Here is a 22,159-nt window from a genome sequence, read left to right on the forward strand (position 1 = left end):
AAATAAATTCTAGTTCAATTTTAGGCAGTAAGGCCACAAAATGTGTTACTTTGGAAGGGGTGTGTAGAGCTCCTATAGGCACTGTGCAAAACCATAAAAACAGTAAGATGGGCTGAACGATCTTTCCTATGTTCTTATAATTGATGTATATTTAGGCTCCTTCTACAAATCATCAGAAGCTAAATAAATTAATAATGATAATGATAAAGCCTCAGCCCCCAGGTCCCAATGTGGGTCAAGTGCAATGAGGTCGTTCAACCTCAGCTGCCGCAACAGTGGACAAGCAATCAAAAGCAGCCAGAAGTTTGAGGGGAAGGACCGCAGGGAACTGCAGCAAGCCTGTAAACTCTGGAGCTCCAAGGGGGAAACTCTTGGAACAACAACCAGGGCTGTGCCTGCTCTGTGGGGATGGCGAGGAGTTTTGGTTCGGGAATGGTGTCCATGAAGACAAGAGACAGCATCTCCTGGTTAATATATAATAGTCAATAGCAGGCAGAATGTATGATGGAGTAAGGGCTGTTTGGCCAAGGAGAGCAATAAAGCTCAAAGTGGCACCACCAAGCCTGTCCTGAGGTATCCCATGACTCCTTGCTGACGTGCCCCAGCTGAACATACATGGTCCCGAGGTGACATACCCTAACGCAGCGAGGACCAGAACTGCTCCAGTTCAGGCGGTGAAGAAAACCTGCTTCACTGAAAACAACCGCAAAAAAAAAAAAACAACTGCCGTGGTTACGCGTATAGGACCAACCCATATTACTTCAGGGAAAATGAAAAACATGCTGCAAATACCACAGAAGGAAAAAAAAAGTGCCAAGAGGAAACTGTGTTCAGGTTGGGCAGTGGAAAAAGCAAAAGTCTGGTTCGCGTGTGGTGGGCTGGGATTTTGAGAAGGCTCCAAGATTTCGTCCTCAATGCTATTCTCCGTTTAACCCCTTTGGAAGAGCTGGAGTGTACACAGAGTCTGAGGATCGTTTCCTCTGTGGCTCATCTGTAAAAACTTAGTCATCCTCTGGGGCTGTGATGACATCACCGTGGTTGTGTGGCTTCTGCTATGTTACCATGTGAACAAACACAACACACAAGGTCACAACAGAACAAAACATCTTTAACAATCAAAGGCTGTTAAAAAAAACATTCTCACTAGACTCTCAAGGAGGGCTTCAATAGTGACAACATTTTTTTTTTAATTTACATGTCTTGTGCTCTTCTGAATTAGAATTATTTGTGAGTGTTGCCTTATCTCTTTCATGGGTCTAGTTCCTAGAGCACTTTAGGTGTTTATGAAACAAACAAAATTGACAGAAGCGTTAGATGTGCTTCACCTTCACCAATAACATCATTATTTTATTACTTTTGTTGACAATGTTGTGAAATTGAATAAATGTGTTTATATCTCATTGCCGCTAATAAAATAATAATTAGAAGAAGCGCGTTCTTGTTTTGTAACTTTGTTTTAACTTTACTTTTTGGGATTTAAGAAAAGTTTCTTACATAATTCCTTATAGTTTTTAATTTCCTAAGATATTTAATTATAATACACCTTTAATTTCATTAAAAGATTAATTCGAGGCCCACACTACGGTGTTAACAGCTGCCTTCTTCTCGCCTACGCAAAAAGTAAAGAACACAAACGCCTTGTCTTTCTGTCACAAGTCTTGCCATTGGCCAATTCTATGCTTTTTTGTCGTCTGCGTCTTTCAGACATCGCGATAACTCGAGAAGCTTCCCCCACCTTCTTTGTAAACGTGGGGGGATGGGCTTGCCCATAAAGTCTCGCGGTATTAGGTTGTGTTTTATTCCACGGGCCAGTGGAAGGTGTCGGGCAGAGAGACTCGAGTCGAGCGTAGATACGGACGTACTGCGATTTAGAGGAATTAAAAAAAGACTTCTATTCTTATATATAAACAAATATTAATTGTTACACCTTTTTCTTTCTTTTATCTGAACCTTGGAAGAATACCAACTTCAAGAAAACCGAAGAAGGGGCAAACGAAGAGCGAGGAGAGAGGGGGAAAAAATCAGCCTAACAAAGAAGACGCTTTTTTATTTTTTTTTCTCCGCTGAAAGAAAACCAGTCCTTATTATTCTTTAGTTATGAGTCATGTGGCCGTCGAAAATGCACCCAGTCTAGATCAGCAGGTGAGTTAACGGACGCGGCCGGCCGGTGTGGCGCGGGAGGCCGCCCCGCGCGGCCCCGGCTCCCCGGCTCGAGCTGGTCAAAATGGTGGCGGGGCTGTGATGGCGGAGCTGCGCGTCTCACTGCGCCATGGCGGCTTTTGTTGAAGCGGACGCCGGCATCGCGGTGCGCTTTCTCCGCTGGGGTCGAACTCTTTTAAGTGGTTGCAGAAGGGCTCGTCGTGTTTTAAATATATATCGGTGTCCGTTTCCTGTCGATGGTTGTTTTTGTTCGAATGGAGCCGTGGTGTTTTAAAAAATACTACGTGTGCTGCCCCCCCCCTCCTGTTTTTTCCGTCATCTTTTCCACCATCGGCGCAGTCGATTTTTTTTTATATCCGTCTTCAACACCTGATGGTGATATTCCTCATGGTATAAAAAAAGAGTTCCAACATCTGTATTTCTTAACCGCTCAAGTGTAAAATGCGGTTTATTGTAAGAAGTGTCTTCCATTCTGTAACTGCGTTTCTTAAAATGTCCGTTTTGTGATGGGGTGGGGGGGGGGACTGCGAGGTAGTTTAATGCGTTGTTCGGCCTGTTACCGTCTTAGTTTTTTTTATTCTTCAAACTCCCGGATTGACGTAGTTATATTTGCCTGGTCCTATCTGAGATACGTCAACATAGGAAGCCGTAAACGTCTAACGAGAGATGAGTTTTTTTGGGGGAGCGAAATTCGTCACAGTACCGCTGGATGGTTTATGAGTTGGGTTTCTAATCGATGGAAGAATATGCACTCGGGCGGATTTGAACCTAGTGTAAAAATGGCTTCGTATCTATAATGTCGACACGGTGTGTGGGGGGTGGAGTAATACTGCCTTCTCAGCACATTGTAACCTGACTCTAGCGGTGTTTTTACTCTGGACCTTAACCGACCAAATACCGGTCCGGCCTTTCTTGCTGAATTGTACACGATCGCATTTTTTGCCCATGAGCCAAGGGCTTCTCAACAACACGTCTGTTCGGTTGGCGATTTCCTATTGCGGGATGGGACCGAGGCGGTTCGGGTGAAGCCGTGTCTGTCTAGTGGATCAGGAAACACGTGACCAGCCCAGGAGCCAGAACTGCTCTTTTGTTGAGTTGCCAGCCCAGTCCTCTGGGGATCGGGCTTCTCTCCTCCCACTTCTCGGAGGCCGGTGTTTTTTAACGGATGCTGAGGAGGGGGGTACGAGTTCTGTCCCTTTCGGTTTTCGATTGCAGGCCGGCTGAACTGATGAATTTGTACTCTTGGCCTGCTTTAAAAGTCACTGGGATTTTTTTTGTTATAGTGGAAACCGGGGACATCAGTCTAAATACATGTCGACTTAAGATTTGTGTTCTGTATTTCTCTCCAGTTTACTTTTAAATGGTAACTCGTGCTTCAAACGGGCATTCATCTTTATATTGTGTATTCAAGATGGCACCCCGGGTTTCGTTTTCTCATGTTTAGACCGCTTGCCGTACGAGCCCTGTGTGCATTTTTGTTCACTGGCTGCACTATATTGTAAACAACTTAATAAATAGCAATCGAAGAGTCGGTAGATTTTCCCGTGGATTCGAGTGATGTTTATACTGATTTCTTGTTTTCTAGCTTGCTGGCCTAGACTTGAACTCCGCAGCTGACGGACAGGGCGGAGGTGGCGCAGGCAGTGAGTATTTCAGCTCCTGGTTACAATTAATAAAGTGGTGTTGGGCTTCCCTCTGCTGGATGAATTAAATCCCTGAAGTGCTAAGGGATTTAACTTTTAACTGCCTTTTAGTCACTTCAGGGTTGTCTTGATTATATTTAATACTTTAACATATACTGACTTCAGTGTTCTTCAGGGTTGGGAATAGTTTTGAAGACTTGTGAAACTAAGTAGTGTCTTCTAGCTTCGTGAAAACTAGAGCTTTAAAATATATTACATTGATTAAGCCTGAAGTTGTGTAGTACAACACATGGCCATCTGCATTTACACCATGTACAAGTGGTCATGTCTTCAGTTAATATTTCAGACCACATGGTCACTATTTAAAATATGATTCTATAAGGGTTTTTGTATTTTGTTTACGTTTAGGACGTTACATTCCACCTCACTTACGGAACAAGGAGGCTTCCAAGAATGGTAAGTGCTGACCAATCCTTCTTTCCTTTGGGAAGAGTTGGGGAATATGATTTAATAGCCGAGACTGTTTGCTTAAGCTTATTCATGTACAAATTTCATTTACCGACCCAGCCAACTTGGAATTGTTTTGGAAAAGGTTTGCATTTTGTTATTCATGTCAGATGTCATAGCAGTATGTACAATCTGATGCATATTTACATTTGCCAAGAGCTATCCTCAATCCCACAGTAAATTAACTTGCTACAAAACTCAACTCGTGATGCCACAAGTTTTTTTTTTTGAGTTTATTATAACATCCTCTTGTAATCCCCGAAGCATAATACAAGGAGGAAGTAAATAAAACTTCCTGCAGATACATTTGCATTTTGCAGATACAATTTGTTTAACATTAATGTCATACTTCAACCTACTGGTACATAGACCTTGGGTACTTTAGTGTTTTAGAATGTAAAGCTGTATTATAGGTACAGTTATCCGCACCTGGTATTTGTGAAACTGGATGTTCCCCCCCCCCCCCCCTCAGAAAATGAACTCCTTTGAAGGTTTTAAATGCTTCTGGGCAATTTGGCATCACTTATCTTGCTTTTAGTACTTGATTCTTGTGAATTAACAGATTGCCTCAGGAATTTTGTGATCTTGGCATATTATGGGCAGCAATCTTGGTGTAGCTTTAATGCTGAGGAGAGCCTAGAAAATACTAAAGCAATGTTGAGTAGCAGTTTCTGGTTTAGAGGGGTGTCAGTACTGCATTCACTTCAATCACTGGGACTGGTATGGTAGGCCACAGCTGAAGTGAAGCTCTTTAGTTGTCCTCTTTATTAGAAATAAGGTTTACATGTTTGTTGGTCAGCCAGAGTATTGCTGCTGAAAATGGAAATTCTGTATATAAGTGTAGTTAGCAACCACTTGTGAGGTGTGTGGATAGCTCTGGGGACAAAACGTCAAATTTGTTCCATTGGCTTACATTTTTGCCCATTAATAGTTGCTTCAATGACTAGATCTGGGTGAAGCCTTTAAATCCATAAGATCAGTGTTCCATCTAGGGGTTTGACCCTTAACACGTTTTGAGTCAAGATTTCTGACCACTTCTAAAGACTGTTGTGTAGTATCACATTTGAATGAATGGGGAAGTGTTGACCTTTGTTTAGGTTTTGGAATCTTCACTTTCTTGTTGGTTTGACCTGTTGTGATGTCTGTCATACCAGCACAGCAGATATAGAAAATATAAAATCAGACGGTGATATTAAAGGGTATTGGTGACTGTGTACTGATCAAAATTTACATCATGATGCCACTTTGAGCCTTGTTGCTTTCCTTGCTCAGCTTGTTTTTAGTTGGCCCTTAATTTGCATTTCCTGATTCATTGAACATAAAGAGGAACCATTATCTTAATTACCATCTCCTCTAATTAAGAAATACTGTTTTAGTGACATTGATCACTGAAGTCCCTGGTTGTATTGGCATAGGTAGTGGCTGTAATTGGACATAAGAAACTGTTGGTAACCCCACATTACCAGCAGTTTTGTTACATGCACTGTACCACATTTTATAATTGCATGTTCCTACAAATAAAAACGTGGATCCGAATTTGAGTGTCCTTTTTCCATGTCCCATTTAATGTTAGACTATCAGGATGTTTTCTCCTAGGTCTGCAGATGGTTTAAAATGAAATCTGACCACTGTGAAATGATGCATTTCTTTTTGTAGCTCACCTTTTTGTGTGTGTGAAAAGGTTGACATGCCAACAGGATCTGTTAATTTCCAATTTAATGTGGCATCATGTGGCTACTTAAAGGTTTTGAGTTTTAAATGGACCCAGTTTTGTACCCAACATGGTAACATTGGTGGTGATTCTTATTCAGTAATGGTGCTTGGTGTTTGTCATTTGTACTGTCAGTAGAAATGCAAATCTGTTCAGTTGGCTATATACAACTGCTTGTTTTGAGCTCCTGAATTCAAGTGCAAGCAAGGGTAACATCTTGACTTTTTTTCCTACAGCAGGAAATGCTTATTCTTCTGGTAGACAGAGCGGTTATTCAGTGCTGTCAGTAAGGAGCTGTAAGTGTGTTAATGACAGCTTTTGCACAGGGAAGCTCTGCATTAGCTTATGCATGACTTTTCAAAATTTAAGATGTTAAAGTGCAAACCTTTAGTGTATAGTTTTTGTGCAGAGATGTTTTTCTTAAGCCCAATTTTAGGGTTATTTTTTGGGATGGACTGAATTGCAATCTGATATACCTGGGGTGTACTGGTTACTTTTTGATTAAGTAGGAAAATGGGGTGGCATGATATCTTGGTACCTTAAGGCGGCAAGAGTGGGGAATGCCTGTTGCTCCCCTTTCACTGCAGTTGATTTGCTGAAGTGCAAATCTTGATTTGTTACTATTGTAAGGGTGTACACCTTGATCTAGTTATAGTTAGGCAGTATGTGTAAAATCTAGATCACAGTGGCTTTCACATAACGTTCTTTGGCTATGCTTTGGCCTTTAAGCTCTCTGCATGGCGTAAGAGTTTGCTATAGACATGCTGGAGTACATGCTTCTGCTTTGTATAGAATCTTAAGTTCAAGTTGTTTTCCAAGTTTCTTCTAAACAGTACCATCAAACCTGGCATCCAGAATGCAAGCACAAATCTAAACATACAAGGGGATGGAATGACTATAGGACTGGTAACTATTAGTAAAGTCTCTTTAAAGTTTAAAGTTTCTGTTGTTGTAATAAAGTTTTCATGGAGGGCTTTGTACTTCTGCATAGGTTTCCCGAGATATCCTTCCCAGGACCATTCCTTTTTTCAAACCTTCAATGGTGGCTGGCCAGTCAGAAGTGGTATACTGGAATTTGAATGCATGTGATCTGACCTTAACACGGCACTCTTTCAGCTTTTCCCAGTTCATGGATTTTTAAAAGTAAATCCATATTGGTTTTAAAGTTGCAATATAAAATTCATGAACTTGGTTTAGTTAGTTGTTGGAGCATGCTTCTAATGTACTTATTGGGGAAAGACATGTAGGTTCTGCATGCTGTGCTGTAAAACTTTCTTGGTGGTTAAGAATTTAAATATTCACTACCAAGTAGTGTAGTTCAGTTGGCTAATAAGATTAAGAACAGTTTTGCTGATCAAGTGGTACAAATATTGTCTTTGTCAGTGGGGTCAGCTTTCCAGGTCTCCTTGGTTGGGGAAACGAGCTGTAGTGGTGAACGGCTTTCTCTGTAAGAGCTCTTAACTGTGCAGTAGAGTTGGGCAGTGATCCTGTTTAACCATTATTCATTGATCCTATGAATGCAGATCATTTAGTCTTACTGAAGGTATTTCAGTTTTTGTTCAAGTTGATACTTGGTTTAATGTGATGGTGAGAATCTGTTTTTGTTTAAAATGGAAGTTTTGGAATCTTTTTTTTTTAAGCTGTGACAACCAAAGAGCTCCGAGTATGATCCTCTTTTATTAGTGGAATCTTTACTGCCCAAATCCTTGATTTATCTATAGAATAAAGTTGGGATCAAATGATTTAGTTTTGATGCTCCATCTGAGTTTCTAGTCAATTGGAACAATTTAGACATTTCTTTAAGTTTTATATATTGGAATACGGTTTATTAAAACTACAAATTGTAATAGGAGACCCAGGTGTGCTTGGGTAGTACACTTACCAGTTGTACTTTCATGTTTTGCATGGCTTTTGAGACTGACTGAACTAACGTTCAAATTAAGTGTCATATCACACGTTTAGTAAAGTTTTTAAGTCTTAACTCCATTGTAGTACAGTATTGCATTCAGCAGCTTAATTGTTGTACTGACCCTTCATATTCTTGAATTTAAGACCTATAATTTTCTACAGTTGAGTAGGAAGGATTTTAAGTTGTAGTCCTGAGCTGCTTGAGAACATGAATGTAGGTAAAAATCTTTAATGGCCTTGGTAAAATGTGTTAAGAGTATGGCATTTGACGTTTGCTATACGCAATATTGTAGTAAGTTTAGTTTTGTTATTGCAAAATATCAAAGTAATGAGCATTGCTGAACTTTAAGTGTGCTGTGATCCAACGTTTGAGCACTTTTTGATGTGGAATGTGTATTCTTCTTGCTTGAACAAACGGACTGTAGTGTAGAATCGGGTTTGTAACCATGTTTGTTGCTTCCAGCCTCTCCTGCCCTAACTGATAGCAGTATGACCACCGATGGGAATGATGACACAGCCAGTGTCCTCAGCTGGGCTGATCGCTGTGGTAAATGTTACAGTTAAGGAGTGGCATGACTCCCTGCTCCCATCACTTGGTTCCAACTGAATCCCTTTTAAATGAAGGAGTTGTTGATTTTCATTGCAGTAGGGAATGTTAAGAATACTTTTTTGTAAATAGTCCCTGTGTGTTTCTTGCTCCTACTGGGGGATATTTTCCCTTGGCTGGCTCACTTTAGCTGCGTGTGCAGCTATTTGCGCTCCATGAACTTGCTTAGCCAGCAATCTGTCTGTGAGTTCTTTCCAAGCATGGCTGAAACTAATGTCCTCATGTTGTAGAAATGAGATATAGTACTTCTTTTTTTTTTTACAGGAACATAGAGTAAATGCTTAACTAGAGTAAGCACTTAACAGAAGATGCCGAATCTGGATGCAAGACATTTTTAGATGGTAGAAATATCACCTTGTCTGGTGCCAGAAACAAGGCTGGGTCTCTTGAACCCGAGATGACTTGTAAACGGTGAAACTCCCTTCTGACCTGGCATGGCCCCAGTTGTTGGGCTGGTACTGGAAAGAAAATACAAGTTAAAGAAGCAGATGTGCGATACCCTTCCTTAGTGTAGTGACTGGGAACACTGATGTTGGAATGCTATCCTTGGGATGAGACCTTAAACAAGTCTTGCCTAATGGGCTGATAAAGATCTATGGCACTGTCTGTGGAGGGGAAGTTTTGTTTGTCTGTGGCAGTTAAATTTATAACCGGAATGCATTAGACTTAAAATTCAGGTTCTTGAATCAGTGGGGTGTAGTAGCTTCATTACTGTGCAGCAAAACCTGCTGAAAGTGATCACGTATTGGCAATTGAATAGGTAGTCAGTCCTACAGATTTGATATTGAAGTTGTGCACCAGAGAAATGTCACCGGTACACTTGAGACTGTTTTGATTTGAATCGAAATTGGTCATCCATCACTATACATACTGGCTGTTCTGTTTGCTTTTAATACATGGCTTCCTTAATTTGAACATCTTGTAACATGTGAAATGATATCATGATCTAAATAAGGGGTTGGTAAAACTTCAGCCTTTTGGGCATATCAAATGCCCTGCCTGCACATTAATTATTCAGGATAATTTTCCAGCAAAGTGTGCTGACCCCTGCAAACACAACAATACAATTAAAAAATGGGAATCTGGACTTTTTAGATTGGTAGGATCATAAGTCTTAGCTTCTTGAACGGAGAAGCTTAGTGAAGCAATGTGGAACTTTTAGCCACCCATATTTTTGTTTTGTCGTCTTGATGTACATTTTGTAATGCTTTGCTATGTGCTGGAATCCCATGTTGGCTTGTTTTTGCATTTATTTTTATGTTCACCAAAATCTTTCTAGGCTTAGTAGATCTGCTGGGTTGAAAATGATATCCCCCTGTAGTCTCGGGTTTTCTATAGTTTCCTGTGAGGTAGTTTTTGAGATTTGATCTACTGAGATTTTTAAAATGGCCTTTTGATTTACATGTTACAGAAAACTTTGGGTTTGCTGTTCATTCTACAAAATGATTAACTTACACCTTTCTTGTAGTAATGAGACTAATGCTGTGGTTATGGTTGTGATGTGGAGTCCTGTATGTCTAAATTAGACTTTCACGCGTGATAAAGTCTTTCTTGGTCTAAGCAAAGTATGTACTAATCTTTTTTTTTAAACCTAGATTCTCCAGGTTGGGACGGTGGACGAAGCAATGGCTATGTGAACGGATACCATGATGGCAGGGATAACCGGATGAATGGTGACCGCAACAGCTTTGGGGGAAGAGGACCTTCCCGTGGTGACCGAGGTGGGCGTGGAGGGTATCGTGGAAACAGGAGCACTGGTTCCTTTAACCAGTCCCAGCCTAGCACAGGTGAAAAGCTCATTTTGATTGGTTGCTATTGCTCCCAATTCTAGATTCAGTTTTGCCTGAGGGCATATCTCATGATTTGAGGGAAAGCATTAGTCTTTCTATAGTCACATTTCCATTTGCTGAGCTACACCATTAACTTTAGTGAAGTGTGTTGGGTTGGGAGTGCATCACCTGGTGCCTTAGTCTGTTTTCATTGAATGTAGAGCTATAAGAACTGGTCTTTCACAATGCATTAATATTTTGACGCAAATGTCTTTAGGCTTTGGTTATGATAAAGACAATAGTGGATGGAATTCCTCCAAAGACCAAAGGGACCCCTATACTAGCTTTGGAGGGCGCAATGATAGAGGAAAATCGTCATTCTTTGGTGACCGTGGATCTGGATCAAGAGGGAGGTGAGTTAAAGTTTTGTAAAGACATCTTTCTAGGCTTAAGTGAGGTTATCCACCTTCACTTTTTTGGTGCATTAGTAACTCTGGATGGTGATGTATTCTGTGCCTTTTTATGGACAAGTGTAACATGGTTTGGTAATGAGTCAAACCTGTTCCTAGCTTAAGTTGGTAAAAGCAAAAATACTTGCCGGGTTAAGAAACAGACCTGTGGAAGAGAACTTAAATGAGCGGTTTGGTTTTACAGGTATGACAGAGGGGGCTTTGGATCTCGGGAAGGTGGAAATAGCCGGTGGATCGAGGATTCTGCCCGGGATGAAGAGGATTGGTCAAAGCCAACATCACCAAATGACCGCCTTGAGCAGTGAGTGTTGCATGTTTTTCAGCTTAGATCTGTAACGTAGCTTCAGTAAGATCATTAGGTTTCTGTTCCTAAACTTGTGCATCTGGCTCACTTTTCTTTTCTTAGAGAACTCTTCTCTGGAAGCAACACTGGGATAAACTTTGAGAAATATGATGACATTCCTGTTGAGGCTACCGGTTCAAATTGTCCTCCACATATTGAGAGTGTAAGCTCTGTTTATTCCCTGAGGTTTAATTTGTTGTTTTGAATGTTATATTCTTAGTTAAACTTGACAACATTTGCATTTTTAGTTCAGCGACCTTGAAATGGGAGAGATCATCATGGGAAACATATCCCTGAGTCGTTACACTCGACCCACTCCTGTTCAGAAACATGCTATTCCAATCATCAAGTCAAAGAGAGACCTGATGGCTTGTGCCCAGACAGGTAAGCGCTTCAATTGATAAAGCCATGAAAGGCATTACTATTAATGTAAATCTGGTTCAGTAAGCTTCTAAGTTTATTTGGAACAATGCTTGTTTTAGTGTCATTGTGTTGGGTTGCACCTATGTTTGGGTCAGGAGCTGTTTTAAGAAGTTAAATGCCTGTATAGCACATTTTAGACAAGGCCCTAGCAGATTTAGCAGGGAGCTTTTGTTTATTGTTCCTAGGAGGCTCTAGTATCCTGGAATTTTAAAACATTTAAATGCTTAAAAATTAATGACTTGCATTTACTTGGTTCACCTAGTGTTGTGTGAAAGGTATTTGCTTTAATATATTTGGGTTACTGAACAGATCAATTTTAAATGGAATGAGTTCAGCCATGAGGTGATGTACAGAAAGCAACTGGCTCTTTTTGACATTTCAAAAATAGTGAGCTGTAATTGTATGTGATCTTGATGTCAAAAAGAAGCAAACTTGTTTGCTTGTTCATCTAAAAAATCAACTGTTTTGACAGTTATGTTCATGGTTAGGTATCTCTTCCTTTTCCCTCAATGAATAATGCCTATTTCAGTTTTTGCAGTAAGGGTCTGCGTGTTCCAGGCGTTCATTTAGTTTCCAGGGGAGCCAAGGGATGCCACGACAAACAGGGTGGACACTTCCAAATGGGTCAGGATGGAGCAAACAGTGCATCCCAAAAAGAGACCTGGGTGGGCTACGTGCCTACTCATGCACACCAGTATACCCTAGTCCTGGAGGTTTATTTTCACTGAGCCCGTTGCTTTTGGCACCTTAATCTGCTCAGCAAGCTCTAGAAGTGTACTTGAAGGTGATAATGTCCTATAGGTCTGGCTAAACATTAAAGATGCCAGTCTTACGATGTTTGAACTTGGCCAGTTAGGAGCCAAATGAGCCTATTAGCTCATTAATTGCATTATCAAGTTTATTTGCTTATACTCTGATTGTAGCAAATGCAGACTTTAGTTTCACTTTATGGCGACTTCACTTTTCCAAAACCATACTAAACGAAACTGGAGTAATCCAGTGAGGTGCTGGTAAGAATTGGGGTAATTCTATCCATAAGTGTAGTGCTTTTATGTGAATGCTGCAGTGTTCAGTGTGCTTTTGATTGCAAATTGAATTTAATGTTAATATAACTGTATTGTCTTTGTAAACCTTGCTTAATATAATGCTATATTTCAACTTGATTTTCAGGCTCTGGGAAAACGGCTGCCTTTTTACTACCTGTACTGAGTCAGATATACACTGAAGGTCCAGGAGAGGCATTACAAGCTGTTAAGAGCAACCAGGTAGTACTGTACACCTTTGAGTTCAGAGCTATTGTGTAAACATAGGAGTGGCCCACAAAAAGGCAGATTGGTTCCTATAGTTCAGACATTTTGATTCTGTCCTTTGACATGAGCTGACTGGAGCTAGAAACTCAAGAGGTGGCCTACAGTTTGACAAGCAACCGATGAGGGAGGGAAGAACCAGTTTTGTAGAGCAAACCATCATTGATGGGCATCTGTGCCTATACTGTTGTCAGTGAGGTTCATCTTTTTCCATTTCATGTTAAGCTTTTTCTATAGGCACTGTGGGATAAGTGCATGGTCTTTATCTTTTCCTTATGCTCGAATGAGTGCTAAAGTTATATTTCTAGTGCACCATTATATTGTTTCCAGGCATTTTATACACCCAAAATCTGAATTCCTGTTTGTAAATGTACCCGTTTTCAGGAAAATGGGAAGTATGGACGCCGCAAGCAGTATCCAATTTCTTTGATTTTGGCCCCTACTAGAGAGCTGGCATTGCAGATCTATGATGAAGCCAGAAAGGTGAGTGCACTTACATTCAGAGCTTTGTCATGATTTTTTAGAACAGTTTGGTGAAACGCCTATTTGATCTGTACTCACAACTGCTTTCATTGCAGTTTTCGTATCGCTCCAAAGTTCGCCCATGTGTTGTGTATGGCGGTGCCGACATCGGGCAGCAGATTCGGGATCTGGAGCGAGGTTGTCATCTCCTGGTGGCTACACCTGGTCGCCTTGTGGATATGATGGAGAGAGGAAAGATTGGCCTGGATTACTGCAAGTGAGTAGACTGTCGAGAGGAAAACGTGTACATTGACCTCTGATCCTCTATGTAGAACATGCCTTGGTTGTTTTTTCCTGTTTAAAAAGCACTTATCTAGAAACCCTTTTGCTTACCTTTCAGTTATTTGGTTTTGGATGAAGCTGACAGAATGCTTGACATGGGTTTTGAACCCCAGATCCGACGTATTGTTGAGCAAGACACCATGCCTCCAAAAGGACTCCGTCACACAATGATGTTCAGTGCTACCTTCCCTAAGGAAATTCAGGTACAATTTTAATCATGGCAGCAATCAATCTTTAAGGGATTCCTTTTGAATTTACTAAAAAATAAGTGCATTTTCAGATCCTTGCTCGCGATTTCCTGGATGAGTACATTTTCTTGGCTGTGGGCCGTGTTGGATCCACCTCTGAGAACATTACTCAGAAGGTTGTCTGGGTGGAAGAAAGTGATAAGCGGTCCTTCCTGCTTGATCTTCTGAATGCAACAGGTAAAGATTATTCCCATGCTGGTGTTTTACTTATACTTGGGACAGTAGGTTTCACTTGTTTGTGTTAAGATGGAGGGTGTGATTATTGAGGAAAGTTAAGGATGGAGCTATGGTGCAAGTTAGACTTTGCAGCCTCTGGTTCAATGTTTGTTACGGAAATAAGTATTGTATAGTATTTGCCAGTGAGCTGGCTTTTGAAGACTAGTCTTGGCCTGCTTTTGATGGTCAAGTGCAGGCAGGCTGTCCAGCAAAGAGCTTAAATACTGTAGGAAGAATCTGCTCACATTTTATTTGTGGAGTTGAGGAGGACTTCCAGATGGCCTCTTAACCCCTCTTTCCCTTTGTAAGTGTTATAGATCTGTTTTTAGAAGTTAGAAATGCATTGACTGCTAGTTCTGATTTTAAAATATGCAACATTTATCGCGAGATTTGGTTTTATTCAAAGTAATTCCGAGTGAGGTACAGGAAAACGCAAGTGAAAACTCCGAAAAGACTGGTAAGTAGGCCATTTGTTCTGCCTACGAAGTAGTAGAATGCCTCATTTATTTTTTTGAACTTGTTCAGTTCCATTATCCTTTTTTTATGTTTGACAATACATCATTCATGGCTTATCAAGACAGTAACGCAGAGCAACTAAGGTTGAAGTAAATTCTATTCAATACATGAATAGAATATGAAGTACATGTATTTTCAGGTTGCCCGTTGATGTAATGCTGAGTTCCAATTTTATGCCACTGTATAGGCACTCCTCAGATCAATATTCCTTATTGAAATGAAGAATAGACTATAAAGGTCATAGGAAATAACAGGCTGAGCGTTGCTGTCTTTTTTTTTTCTACCTACCAGTGAAGTGACTTTTCTTAATTTGAGATGCAGTCATCAACTGCTTTGTAATTTAGCCATGTGTCTGGTTTATTCAGACTTGGAAGTTCTCCAGTCTGGTTAGTGATCTTTCTACCATTTGTAAAATAAGTACTGTTCACCAGCTGAGTGAAGTCTTTAGTGTCCCCCTTTTTTTAGAAATTGGGGAGCATTATCACAAACTGTACCATTACAATTGATACAAGTATTTAAAATACTTAGGCAATAAGTCAACCCAACACTTCTTCAGAATGAACAGAGGCAGCAATTGGAAAGTTACAAGGAAGTGTTAAAAACCAAGAACAGGTGGCAGTTCTTTAAAGGGTTGCGCAAGTATGGGTCAAGCTGTGGTGAAGTTAAAATCTTAAATGTTTGGATGAAAATCTTGCATTAGTTTACTCTGAAATGGGGCAAGATGGGCCAAAAGTCCTAATCTTGTGCATCATTGTTGCTCAATTGGCAAATCCTATTTTGAAATTCAGGGGTAAGTCACTTCATGTGGATATGAAATGTCTTTTTTTTTTTCCCCCCCTCCCTCACTCGTGCACCTCTACACCATAGCTTTTGCTGTGATGGCCATTAAAGAAACTTAAAAGTACCCTGTGACAAACATTGAACCCCCATTAGGAGTAGTCATGCAGACAATTGTATGTCTTGGAACAATAGTCAAAGTTCCTTGTCTGAATGGCTCCTTGTACGGTTTCATTTGGTACTTCATCTTAATGGTTGTCAGTTATGGCAAAACTGCTTTTGTTCATGTATCCTACATCTAGCTCCCAGTTCTGTGCAAGCGGTTTTTCCCTTGTGAAAATGTAGATCTCAATAAGTATTAGTTTTAAAAAATTAGAGTGCTTATTGAGACGTACAAATAGCTACTTATGACCACCGCTCCTCCCTTGATTGTATAAATGTAAGAAACTTGTTCAGTGATTATGGTTTGCTTACAGGCAAAGATTCTTTGACCCTGGTGTTTGTGGAAACTAAGAAGGGTGCAGATGCACTGGAGGACTTCCTGTACCGTGAAGGGTATGCCTGCACCAGCATCCATGGGGACCGCTCACAGCGAGACCGAGAGGAAGCGCTGCATCAGTTTCGTTCAGGAAGATGCCCCATCTTGGTTGCCACTGCTGTAAGTGTAGTTATTTTCCCTCCAATATTGACCTTCTTTTCCCAAGCATCAGACTAACCTTTTCTGTTTTTCAGGTGGCTGCTCGAGGTTTGGACATTTCCAATGTGAAACACGTCATCAACTTTGACCTCCCTAGTGACATTGAGGAATATGTTCACCGCATTGGCCGTACTGGCCGTGTTGGAAACCTGGGTGAGTTTATAGTGAAATCGGCAGTGAGTTCCATGTTGCTGCCTAGATTGATTAGGATGGTCCCCTTCATTGTAGATGGAGTCAATTCTGCAATGAAACATTCCCAGGACCTTAATTGCCTATAAGAGACTGATTAGGGAACACTTTCCCTAATGTGGGTGCATGCTGGCAATAATGTGATTATACGAGATACCAGCGTATGCCAGATCTAATCGCATGCACAGGGTAAAAACAGTTGAGGGATCAATACACAAGATGCTGGCATTTCTCATGTTTTGGCGGTAGTCCAACTTTCTTATGCAACAAAGCTCTGGTACTACATTTTCAGTTGTTGGAGAGATTGATATAAATATTGCAGATACAATGAGTGACAAGGGTTAAGCATTCTGCTGTGATGCAAAAGAACAGGAAAGCTATTTCTCTGGAACAAAACTGTTATAAAACTGTTCTGTAGTGAAAAATACTTGTTTCTTGCAAAAATGTTGGATCTCATCACTTACTGTAAATACTGATGTGTTGTCTTTTAAATTGGAAACATACATTCAAGCTAATATGACCAGTTACTATACTTTGCAAATCTGACCCATATACCCCTTAATTCCCATTGAACCAGTGCTTGCTATAATGTGGTTTTCCAGGTTTACCACTATTGTGTTAGAGCAGACTTGGCTATTGGATTTTGTGACTGACTGTAGCAGGAAGCCTGAATTGTGCTCATTGCATTTAATTCCTTTTAGGCCTGGCAACCTCATTCTTCAATGAGAAGAACAGCAACATAACCAAGGACCTCCTTGATATATTGGTAGAAGCCAAACAGGAGGTTCCATCCTGGCTGGAGAGCTTGGCTTATGAGCAACAGCATAAGAGCACCAGCCGTGGTCGGTCTAAGAGGTATTGTTTCCCGCCGTTCCTGTGTTCCTTGTTGCTGACTGCTAATCGAACAGTTCTCGTAATCTGAAGCATGTCAGATTGCAACTGCTGGTGCTTTGCATCGAAGCTTTCAGCTTCATAAAGCTTTTTGGACAGCAAAAGCACATGGGAGCACTAGAATGACATTGATCATGTGCTTTCTCTTAAAGGTTTTCTGGAGGCTTTGGTGCCAGAGATTACCGTCAGAGTAGCGGCAGCAGCAGCAGTTTTGGCAGCCGTGGAAGCCGTAACACTGGAGGTCATGGTGGGAGCAGAGGATTTGGTAGTGGTAAGGGTTGGTTTTTTTTCTCTCCTGATTGGGGGGGGGAGAACTTTCCTGTTTGCTAAACCTTTGCCTGAACTGCATTGCCTCATAAGTGTCCATAACTCTTATGTAGAAAACAAGACTTTTCAGTTGATGCATTGTTAATCTACCATCTATGTCCCATTCAACAGTTTTTTCTGTTTTTGTTTCTTTTGGCTTTATCGTATCACTTTCTCTTGTTCAGGTGGCTTTGGAAACTTCTACAACAGCGATGGTTATGGTGGAAATTACTCCCAAGTTGATTGGTGGGGCAACTAAATCGAAGACCTGTTAGCAGTGGAAGTCACCATGCCAAACTAGCTGAATGGAAACCACATGTAACTTAGCCAGACTATACCTTGTGTAGCTTCAAGAACTCGCAGTACATTACCAGCTGTGATTCTCTGAGAACATTTTAAAGGGAGCTTAAAGCATTTGAAGATGGCCTGCAAGAGACCCAGAGCATCACACCTTAGATGAAGAGACACAACATGGCTGCTGATATCAATGCCTCTAGAATCTTGGACTCTATAGTTTTCAACTGCACTTCATTTCTTTGTAAACTGAGGATCATTTGTTTGTTAATGTACTGTGCCTTTAACTTTAGACAGGATTTTTTTTTTAATGTCATACTGGCTGAATTTAGCCATGATCTCAGTTGTTTTTGTAAGGCATAAAAGCGTGTACTAAATCAAACCTTGGCAAATCCTGGGATGATATGACTTGAGTGAGTCATTATTCCATTTGAACTTCAAATTGTCACAGGGACATCAGGTTATCAAGTAGCCTGCATTTTTAAAGGCTTGAGTACAAGCAGCTTGTAAAACCATCACAGAAGCGTTTGATTAAAGGTATTGATTCCTTGTGTGGCAACAATAATGTATCTGAAGAGTTCTGATTTATTTTGCTCACTCTATCCTGGATAGGTACCTATTAGGGATAATGGTAGTCTTCAAAAAGCCATTCCAGGTGTGATCTTAATATTCTTACGAGTAAACCAGTGTTGTAATGCGCTGGATTCTAGGCAGAACACATGCTGGGATTTGTTACTCCACTTCTTGCAATTGACTTGACAGTGTTAAGGCAGCTAGTTAAGTACCACAAGCTAGCCATTAAGCAGGGCGGTATTTTTTTTGTTTTTCCCTTTGAACCGTTTTAAGGGGCAATTGAAAAACTTGATTCGTTTTTTAATGTTTATAAACTTTACATATGGTTGATCTTAAAGTGACAAATGCCTGCCGTGTTGAAACTGAAGTTGGATGGCTATATAAGGACCACAACACCGAAGCAGCCCTGCAGCGCGTCATGGCTGGCTCGGTTTTATACGCATGCTAGTGTTGGTGTTTTTTGGTCAAGGGGATAAAATGAATTCTGCAGCAGGCTTTATTTTATTACAAACGTATATACATCTTCTCTTTTCAAGCTGCGTTAAAATTCCGAAAGACCATCCTCGGCTTTAATATAGATATGGTTCCTTTAACAACGAAGGCTTTGCTAGGGATCATAGAGGTCAGGGATGTACTAAGAACTGCACAAGGTGTTGCCTGTGGCATTCAGAGTGCGGTTTGGTGCGCCACAGTTTTAGTTGCATAGGTTTCCATTACATATACTGGCTGTGTATTCCACTAGATCTGGCCAAAGACAGGGTTTTTTCCCTCCTGATGGTACATGAATGCTGTCAACTCCTTTTGGAGTTAATCTGCCTTGATGTGTATTTAAAATCATTGGCCAGGGAGCCGGCATTAGCTTCTTTTCGTTAAAGGCGGTATGGGGGAGGGGAGACCATGGCATTTAACTTAAGTGCAATAGATTTATTCTCAAGTGTGTTGTGCCTTGAAAAATTATGATTTGAAGCGGATGCACTGACAGTATTGAGGTAACTTAAGATGAATGGTGCTATTTCAGTTAGGTTTAGGCCCTTGTATGTCATGCCCATCAGGTTTTACAAAAAATTTTATTGCACATCTAGAGTTTTATATAAATGTCTTGTGTGCGTGTCCTTAAGCTTCCAAATAATGTGTGTGGATTGTGAAACGCAGCTTGTTTACAAAAGGGGAAGGGGGTTGATACTTAACCAGGATTTATTTGGGACCAGGGGGATTAGCAGTTGGGAATTTAGCTATTTGCACACAGATTTCTAGATTCTACTTTTTTGCTGCTAGTTTTGTGTAATTTATTAAGCATTTTTTGAAAAATATTTATTTTTATAAGCCTAAAAGTGATTCTTTGAAAGTTTCAAGAAACTTGACCAAAAGACAGTACAAAAACACTGGCACTTGAATGTTGAATGTCACCCGTATGCGTGAAATTTATATATTTCGGGGTAGTGTGAGCTTTTTAATGTTGAAGTCATATTGGACTCAGTCGATCCACACCTGTTACTGGCCTTGTGGCCAAACGTTTCTATCGAAGTCTAAATTGGCTATCAAAATTTGAAAAACCATGCCAAGGTTTGGATAAAAGTTATCAAAATAATAGAAACACATTTCCTAAATGTTATCTGCTCAGAGTGTCCAGATTCTCCAATTGTGTGTTTGAGTTTTTTTTTTTCCAGTGAACGTCTGGCACATGGCAATCTTTAAACATGTGGTTATTCTCTATTGTTGCATTTGCGTATTTGGTGCTTCAGGTGTTCTGTAGAACATTCAGCAAGTTTTAGCTGCAGCAATAAGTCTTACGTAAGGTTGCAGAGATCAACAGAGGGGCAAAGAGATTGCTGGTGACTTTTGATGGGGGGAGGGGGGGAAGCTTTCCAACTTGCTAAATGTTTGTAATGGAACACCTGGGCTCAGACTTAGTATTTGCTTTATGTACTAGTTTAGAAGCTATGCACTGCATGAGATGACTCAGCCGTGCGTTTGTTGTATGATTTTATCAAAAATAAAAGTTTGAAATGCATTTTTTCAGTTATTTTCAATTTTCGAGATTTGTTTTGTTCTGCCTGTTCAAAATGAAATCTTCCATCACTTATGAACTCTAGCTTGAGCCGGGTGAATTTGCTTTTCTAGATGAGTACAGAAATCCTGTTATCCAAGTTCCTGTCAGATAAGCTAGGGGTAACATGTTCCAAGTAGCTCTTCATGTGGGAGGTGGCTGGAACGAACCGCTGACTGTTGCTATTTGGTGCCAGCCCATTGTACATGGCAGAAGTTCTAAAATGCAAAAATATGCAAATAAGGAGGCCATTTGAGCCAATTGATTTGGTGTGGTGGGTTCAGTTTATCCAGGATAGATCAACAGTAAAGCCAGGTATTGACTTCAGCAATGTGGCTGTGTAGTTTGTTCCATACTCCCACCACTGTTTGTGGAGTGTCCTGTTTGGATTTAAATACACTTAAATGATTTGCATTTGTGTCCTGTAATTAATCTTTCACTGGTGCTGAATTAGTCCACTGGGCTGACTGTCAATGTCTTGAGGATTTTGAATGCTTGTATCGGGTCCCCTGGTAGTCTTCACTGTTCAAGCTTAATGATATCCTGTTGCAGTAGGACATTCCCTAAGTCAGCAATGTAGGTTTGCTCTTTACTGGACCAATTTCAGAGTAGCTGTTTTCTATGATGACCAAAATTGCACACTATATGCTAGATGAGGCATGATGGGTGTTCGTTTCAATGGCACATCCCTTGATTACAATTCTGTTTTCAAATTGATACCTTTTTCCTATATATATATAACCTTGAGTGTGGAACTACAATTAAAAGGGCAAAGTAACATTTTATACCAGCATAAGCTCCTACATTTTTCAGAACTGGCCTTTTTTAGTGTGGTTGCCTGTTTATTGATCACCTGTATGCAATGTCCTCTACTTCTGCTTACATCTGCAAAGTGTTTTCCCATCAGCCTTGAATTTTAATTTGCTGCTTCTGCAGGGTTTATCTGTAAGCTAATTTACTAACTATACAGTAATGTGGATCAGTTTACCTAGTACAGATCCCTTTACTAAATACAGATACTCAGTAGGGGTTTTCAGTCCTTATCCATCCCCAAAGTCTGTTTTAATAACCAATTCCAATTAATAGATATGGACAAATCAAGGTTGATCAGTAGCTAACTCGCTTCAGCAAAAGCACATACAAGTAGAGGTACACATCGGTCTAGGCTTAGTGCAGTTTCAAACACTGCATTTTGAGAATTCCTCAAATGTTTTATCAAAAGCCTGTTCTACCAGTTAAATTGTAAGAGTACATTTACATTATCAGATGAAGCCTGTAAATGGGGCTAGCTAGGGTGGTGTCACCCTTAAAAACTAGGGTCTTATCCCTGTATTTACAAAAAAAATATTTGTAGTTTTGCACTCCACAATTGATATTGATGTGTGAGGAAGGGGCTTTAAGATGTGGAATAAGTTCTCAATAGTCCCTGCAGAGCTTGTTGTGAGCAGATCAGTATAGCATGTTGCCTGGGCACTGGGGTCAACATATGGTTGATCTTAAAGTGACAAATGCCTGCCGTGTTGAAACTGAAGTTGGATGGCTATATAACGACCACAACACCGAAGCAGCAGTGCAGCGCGCCATGGCTGGCTCGGTTTTATACAGGTTCACGTTGGTCATTATACTCATATACAGGTATATGGTATAATGAAATGCTATTTAGCTTGCTCTCAGACGATAATAGTACAAAGAATAAAAAACAATACAATTGTATAACAAAGACTGAGACAATGGGCAGTGTGCAAAACGACAA

The 22,159-nt window shown here is 40.4% G+C and overlaps 1 protein-coding gene across 10 annotated transcripts; it reads left to right on the plus strand.

Annotated features, from left to right (window-relative positions):
- The first annotated feature begins 1,787 nt into the window (after positions 1-1,787).
- Positions 1,788-20,370, plus strand: ddx3xa (DEAD-box helicase 3 X-linked a). Of its 10 annotated transcripts, none has more exons than XM_088605135.1 (23): positions 1,788-2,142; positions 3,746-3,803; positions 4,212-4,259; positions 6,258-6,317; positions 6,841-6,927; positions 7,013-7,084; positions 8,393-8,476; positions 10,132-10,323; positions 10,583-10,718; positions 10,960-11,076; positions 11,182-11,281; positions 11,367-11,502; positions 12,712-12,806; positions 13,233-13,331; positions 13,427-13,587; positions 13,711-13,855; positions 13,933-14,077; positions 14,523-14,573; positions 15,886-16,067; positions 16,142-16,259; positions 16,997-17,150; positions 17,339-17,463; positions 17,678-20,370. In XM_088605135.1, the coding sequence occupies exons 1-23, from the start codon at positions 2,098-2,100 to the stop codon at positions 17,749-17,751; spliced, it is 2,484 nt and encodes an 827-aa protein (XP_088461261.1). In that variant the 5' UTR covers positions 1,788-2,097; the 3' UTR covers positions 17,752-20,370. The 10 variants fall into 10 exon arrangements, with proteins under 10 accessions (XP_088461261.1, XP_088461328.1, XP_088461280.1 ...); XM_088605202.1 differs by having other exon boundaries at positions 17,339-17,457; XM_088605154.1 differs by having other exon boundaries at positions 10,132-10,257.
- Positions 20,371-22,159: the final 1,789 nt, after the last annotated feature.

The sequence above is a fragment of the Lepisosteus platostomus genome, chromosome 2, assembly GCF_059453375.1.
Source record: "Lepisosteus platostomus isolate fLepPlt1 chromosome 2, fLepPlt1.hap1, whole genome shotgun sequence".
In the NCBI taxonomy this organism is placed as follows: Eukaryota; Metazoa; Chordata; class Actinopteri; order Semionotiformes; family Lepisosteidae; genus Lepisosteus; species Lepisosteus platostomus.